Source organism: Leptopilina boulardi, unplaced genomic scaffold (genome assembly GCF_019393585.1).
Source record: "Leptopilina boulardi isolate dan_hultmark-lab unplaced genomic scaffold, ZJU_Lbou_2.1 LbouV2_325, whole genome shotgun sequence".
Classification (NCBI taxonomy): domain Eukaryota; kingdom Metazoa; phylum Arthropoda; class Insecta; order Hymenoptera; family Figitidae; genus Leptopilina; species Leptopilina boulardi.
Window position 1 is genome coordinate 1798276 of NW_026137891.1, and position 7000 is coordinate 1805275.

At 21.4% G+C, this 7000-nt stretch overlaps 1 protein-coding gene across 2 annotated transcripts; it reads left to right on the forward strand.

Annotated features, from left to right (window-relative positions):
• Positions 1 to 203: 203 nt before the first annotated feature.
• On the forward strand, positions 204 to 3775 carry LOC127284734 (mucin-5AC-like). 2 transcript variants are annotated; one of them, XM_051310359.1, is made up of 5 exons: positions 204 to 568; positions 685 to 811; positions 1057 to 1133; positions 1209 to 1424; positions 1608 to 3775. In XM_051310359.1, the coding sequence occupies exons 1-5, from the start codon at positions 557 to 559 to the stop codon at positions 3723 to 3725; spliced, it is 2550 nt and encodes an 849-aa protein (XP_051166316.1). In that variant the 5' UTR covers positions 204 to 556; the 3' UTR covers positions 3726 to 3775. The 2 variants fall into 2 exon arrangements, with proteins under 2 accessions (XP_051166316.1, XP_051166317.1); XM_051310360.1 differs by having other exon boundaries at positions 204 to 344.
• The last annotated feature ends 3225 nt before the right edge of the window (positions 3776 to 7000 follow it).

Below are 7000 nucleotides of genomic sequence, written 5' to 3' on the forward strand. Positions count from 1 at the left end.
TTTAATGAAAATTTCCCGTGCAATACATGTGTTAAAAATTTAATTTATTATATTGTCTATATTTAACTTAATATATGTAATAAAATAGTAATTAAAAATGTTCATTTCTTTCAAAATATTTTAGTGAAAATTAAAAAAAAAAAATTGTTGCAACAAAATATTTCTACATTAATGATAATTATATTCTCATTACTTGATGTGTCTTTGTATGCGCAGAGGGTTTATCCACAAAGTTCTTACTGAATAGCTTTAATTTTTTTTCTCACAAAATTCAAAGTTCAGGTAAACATAAAGAACTAATTCTTTTGACATTTCTTCAACAATTGTCGTCGAAATAACTTCAGGTACAAAAATCCCTCGTTCACTTTTAACAAGAAATTTGTGTTGAGTGGTTCACTAAAATTGAAAAAAAAAAAAATCCACGTCAGTGCCAAATTTAATTTTTTGTTTTTCATTCGTTCAATTCTAAAGTGATACAGAATTTTTTTTATAAATTTTCAAAAATAATTAAAGGAATAATTGAAATATAATAAGAATATTAAAAAAAAAAAAAAAAATGTCGAACAAGGTAAGTCTAAATATATTTATGTGGATTTTATAATTTTAAATTTATTTATTTTCGTTATTTTTTTCTGAGATTGGTATTTTTTTTTTTTATTAAACTGTTTTAATTTATATTTTCAGATGAAATTAAATTTGCTTTATTCGAGTTTTCTTTTGATGATATTATTTTCTTTCTCACTGGGGAGCAATGAAACTTGCAATTGTTCATCAAAAAATCTTCAAACGAAAGTCGACGAATCAGATATTGGTAAATAAAATATTTTCTCTATTCTTTTTTAGAAGCATTATTTATTATAATATTATTTTAAATTTAATTAATTTAGTTAACTACTTAATTAAATTTATTATTATTTATTATAATTCTAAATCATATTTATAAAATAAATTTTTTTTTTTTTAATAAAAAAATTTCATCTATGTGAATTAATTTTAATAATAAATTATTTAAATAAATAAAAACATAATTTTAACTATTTTCTTTTTCGTGTCCAGTTGCTGTTATTGTAGTGCCAGATTATTTACCAAGTTTTCCCGGAAAACAATATGTGTTTGCCAGATATAGTAGCAGAGTAAGTTTTTTTTTTTTAATTTTAATTAATAATAATAATAAAAAATAATAAATTATTTTTTATGTCTATTTTTAGAATTCAACTAATGGCAATACGAGTTTTAAAAGAAGATTATGGTTGTTATCAGAAGAAAAGTGTTTTGGAAAATTTCAAGTATTTCAAAAATATCTAATAGGTGTTAATATTGTTAATGGAGAACCTGTGACAAAAATTATTTGTGATTTTAATGTACTTAGGAATAATGATACAAAATTAATTTTTAAAACATTATCCGAAGACAGTGATAATCAAGTAAGTTTTATATAATTAGAAAATAAATTAAAAAGAAATTAAAAAATATAAGATATCAAAATATGAAATTAAATTAATGTATTTCTATAAAATTTAAAAATTCACTGAAAAAAAGTAAAATAGAAAAAAATTGGTGAAATAAAATAAAAAAATTTTTTTCAAATGTAATTTTTTGTTTTAAAGGAGGATACAACAACAACATTGGAAGAAACAACTAAATTTACAAAGGAAAGAACAACAATGGAACCATTAGAAACAACAACTCAATCAACAAATGAAATAATAACAACAGCATCAATTGAAACAACTACTGAATTATTGAATAATGAAACAACAACATTGGAACCATTGGAACCATTGGAAGAAATAACTAAATTTACAAAGGAAAGAACAACAATGGAACCATTAGAAACAACAAGACAAACAACAAATGAAAAAGCAACAACAGTAGCGTTCGTAGCAACTACTGAATTATTAAATAAAGAAACAACAACAACGGAAGTGTTCAATAAAAGAAAAAGAAGAATGGTATCATTTAATAATTTTGAACCAATGGAAACAACAACTCAATCAACAAATGAAATAATAACAACAGTAGCGATTGAAACAACTACTGATTTATTGAATAATGAAACAACAACATTGGAAACATTGGAAGAAACAACTAAATTTACAAAGGATAGAATAACAATGGAACCATTAGAAACAACAAGACAAACAACAAATGAAAAAGCAACAACAGTAGCGTTTGTAGCAACTACTGAATTATTAAATAAAGAAACAACAACAACAACAACAACAATGGAACCAATGGATTTTACAACTAAATTATTAAATAAAGAAACAACAACAACAATGGAACCAATGGAAGAAACAACTAAATTATTAAATAAAGAAACAACAACAACAATGGAACCAATGGATTTTACAACTAAATTATTAAATAAAGAAACAACAACAACAACAACAACAATGGAACCAATGGATTTTACAACTAAATTATTAAATAAAGAAACAACAACAACAATGGAACCAATGGAAGAAACAACTAAATTATTAAATAAAGAAACAACAACAACAATGGAACCAATGGATTTTACAACTAAATTATTAAATAAAGAAACAACAACAACAACAATGGAACCAATGGAAGAAACAACTAAATTATTAAATAAAGAAACAACAACAACAATGGAACCAATGGATTTTACAACTAAATTATTAAATAAAGAAACAACAACAACAACAATGGAACCAATGGAAGAAACAACTAAATTATTAAATAAAGAAACAACAACAACAATGGAACCAATGGAAGAAACAACTAAATTATTAAATAAAGAAACAACAACAACAACAATGGAACCAATGGATTTTACAACAGTAACGATTGAAACAACTACTGAATTATTGAATAATGAAACAACAACATTGGAACCATTGGAAGAAACAACTAAATTTACAAAGGAAAGAACAACAATGGAACCATTAGAAACAACAAGACAAACAACAAATGGAAAAGCAACAACAGTAGCGTTCGTAGCAACTACTGAATTATTAAATAAAGAAACAACAACAACAACAATGGAACCAATGGATTTTACAACTAAATTTTTAAATAAAGAAACAACAGTGAAACCAATAACAACTCAATCAACAAATGAAAAAATAACAATAGTACCGCTTAAAACAACTACAGAATTTTTAAATTATAAAACTACAACAATGTTACCACTGGAAACAACAACACTATCAAAAAATGAAGAAACAACAATAACTGAATTATTAAACAAAAAACCAACAATAACACCATTTTATACAACAACAAAATCAGTTAATAAAATCATTTCTTCACTACCAAATGAATTATATAGTTTAATGACTAATGAGAATAGATATAATTATTTTTTATCGCAAGTGAATTATTTGAAAAATTTGAAAAAATCAAATCAATATATTGCTAATGAAAATAATGAAAAATCAATAATTTTTCCAAATAATTCACTTTGGTTAAATAATAGAATGCCATTAATAACAAATGAATTGGAAAAATTATTAAATGATGAAAATAGATATAAATATTTTTTGAGCGAAGTGAATTATTTGGAAAAATTGAAATATGCAAGGGACAATTATATTAAAAAACCACAATTATTTATAAATAATTATTTTTGTCAGAAGCAAAAAATTCCAAATTTTTATTATACAAAATTAATTTATCTACAACAAAATCGAGGATATTTTCAACAACGGTGGAATAATGTTCAATCACAAAATTCAAATGTGAGATATTATTGGTAATTTATCGAAAATAGAATTTTTAAAAAATAAAGAAATTGTTTTTAATTATCAATATTATTATTATTATTATTATTATTATTATTATTAATAAAAGATGTTGTAATTAAATGTTGTAATAATAATAATAAAAAAGAGAAAATCTCTCTAGAAACTTTTAATTTTTATCATTTGAAAATTAATATTTTCAAATTTTTTTGTAAGCCAGTTTACATGTGAATAAATTTAAAAAAAAATATTATTGTTGCTATTATTATTATTATTATTATTTTTATTCCATTTAGTAAACTTCGACTAAAGTCACAAATAACTAAATTCTTTAATTAATATTAAATTAATAACTAAAGTCACAAATAACTAAATTCTCTAATTAATATTAAATTAATAATCAAAATTAATAACTTAATTTTTGTATAACCAAAGACATGAATTACAAATTTTACCAATTAGTATTAAATTATTATTAAATTAAAATTAATAACTAAAGCCACGAATAACTAAAGTCACGAATTACAAATGTTACGAATTAGTATTAAATTATTAATTAAAATTAATAACTAAAGAAACGAATAACTAAAGTCACGAATTAATATTAAATTATTAATTAAACTTAATAACTACAGTCACGAATAACTAAATTTATGAATTACAAATGGTACGAATAATTAATGTCACGAATTAGAAATAACACGAATTAATATTAAATTATTAATCAAAATTAATAACTTAATTTTCATATAACCAAAGTCATGAATTACAAATTTTACCAATTAGTATTAAATTATTATTAATAAAAATTAATAACTAAAGCCACGAATAACTAAAGTCACGAATTACAAATGTTACGAATTAGTATTAAATTATTAATTAAAATTAATAATTGAAGCCACGAATAACTAAAGTCACGAATTAAAAATAACACGATTTAATATTAAATTATTAATTAAAACGAATATCTAAAGTCACGAATAAATAAATTTACAAATACCTAAATCACGAATTACAAATGTTACGAATTAGTATTAAATTATTAATTAAAATCAATAACTAAATTTACGAATAACTAAAGTCATAAATTAATATTAAATTATTAATAAAAATTAATAACTAAAGCCACGAATAACTAAAATCACAAATTACAAAGGTTACGAATAACTAATATCACGAATTAGAAATAACACGAATTAATATTAAATTAATTATTAAATAAAGTCACGAATAACTAAAGTCACGAATTAATATTAAATTATTAAACAAAATTCATAACTTAATTTAGGTATAACCAAATTCACGAATTACAAATGTTACGAATTAGTATTAAATTATTAATTAAAATTAATAACTAAAGTCACGAATTAGAAATAACACGATTTAATATTAAATTATTAATTAAAACGAATAACTAAAATCACGAATTACAAATCTTACGAATTAGTATTAAATTATTAATTAAAATTAATTACTAAAGTCACGAATAACTAAAATCACGAATTACAAATGTTACGAATTAGTATTAAATTATTAATTAAAATTAATAACTAAAGTCACAATTAACTAAATTCACGAATAATTAAATGTACGAATAACTAAAGTCACGAATTAGTATTAAATTATTAATTACAATTAATAACTAAGGTCACGAATAACTAAATTTACGAATTACAAATATTACGAATAACTAATGTCACGAATTAGAAATAACACGAATTAATATTAAATTATTAATTAAAATTAATAACTAAAGTCACGAATGACTCAAGTCAGGAATAATTAAAATTACGAATAACTAAATTTACTAATAACTCAATTTATAAATGACCAAATTTACAAATAACTAAAGTCACGAATCACAAATGTGCAGGAATCACGAAAATTATAAATCCCGACTTTATAAAAGAAAAACTAAAAAAATGTAATATGTAGACTTTAATTTAATTAATAATTAATAATTAATAATTTTATTTAATTTTTTTTTTAATTAATAATTTTAATTATAATTTTAATTTTTTTTTTTTTAATGTGATGGAGGATTAAAAAAAAATTGCACCCATTTTCTCTGTACGCCTATTTATTATTACATACGATTAGGTAACAGATCATCTACAGGGCAACCAAACAACAATTACTTTAAACTCGATGATGACAAAAAATTGAGCGTCAATATTTGTTAAGATCTTCAATATTATTAATTATCAATTGATATTAACATATACTGACAAAAATTTCAGACGCTCTCGTTCTTTATTTATATATTTATTTATATATATATTGAAATTATTACAAGAAGATGGAATTTCTTGAAAATATATATTTCTTGTTGCCCTGATGCTAAAACTCGGATCAAAGAGGGATTACATACTTCATCATTATAATAATTATATATCAATGATGTAACATTAACGTTTATATTTTGTAATCTTTTTTTTGTGGTATAATGTATTTAATAGAAATTTTTTTTTTTTCATTGGAATTTTATATAGTATATATAATATATATATATAGTGGATAGTATAATAAGAATCGTCGTCAACGTTAATATAGAGTAAAAAGTTTTTTTTTTAGTCATTGAAACGTATAACATCTCAATTATAATTATTTACTGGTCGTTAAATACATATTAACGTTTAGTTGACAATAAATTGTTTTTTTTTTTTTTTTCTGGAATGATTTTACATGCCTCTAATGTGGCACATATCAAGATGAATCATCTATCGGAATAAATATGGAATAAATTTCTAAAAACTATAATATATAAGGAATTTTTTTTTTTATGCCTTACTTTCAATATTATTTTTTTTTTTGGTAACGTATCGTTGAATAAAATAATATTAAATAATTCTTTTTTCTAAAATCTATGATTTTTTTTTTATATTGTTAATTTTAATAATATTTGGACTGAATTCATGATTTTTTTTTTGTTCAGTACATTCTCTTTGATTGTCGAGAGAATTTGTTTGTTTGTTTTTTTTTTTATTTAATCAAAGGTGTTCATTTTTTTCTATTTAGAAATTCTTTGATCGAATTTTTTTTAAGCTTTGTCAAAGAGCTTTTTTTTCAAAAATCTCTTTTTTTAATTTTTTCGAAGAGAAATTTGCTAAAAATTTCTCTGAAAATTATTTTTTAATTCGGTGAGAATTTCAATTTTTGATAAATTGTTGAATATATCCTTAAGCTCTGCTTAAAATTTTCTTTTTCGTGTTCTTTAAATAGACGTGTGTATTTTAAAAAGCGCTGGAAATTAATGCCTTTTTAAGCAGAGACTTTTGTAAACACGTCAA

Excerpts from the sequence above, each read along its gene's own strand:
- LOC127284734 (XM_051310359.1), top strand. Across the intron at positions 812-1,056 it reads AGTCGACGAATCAGATATTG|TTGCTGTTATTGTAGTGCCA; the intron begins GTAAATAAAATA and ends TTTCGTGTCCAG. Across the intron at positions 1,425-1,607 it reads CCGAAGACAGTGATAATCAA|GAGGATACAACAACAACATT; the intron begins GTAAGTTTTATA and ends TTTGTTTTAAAG.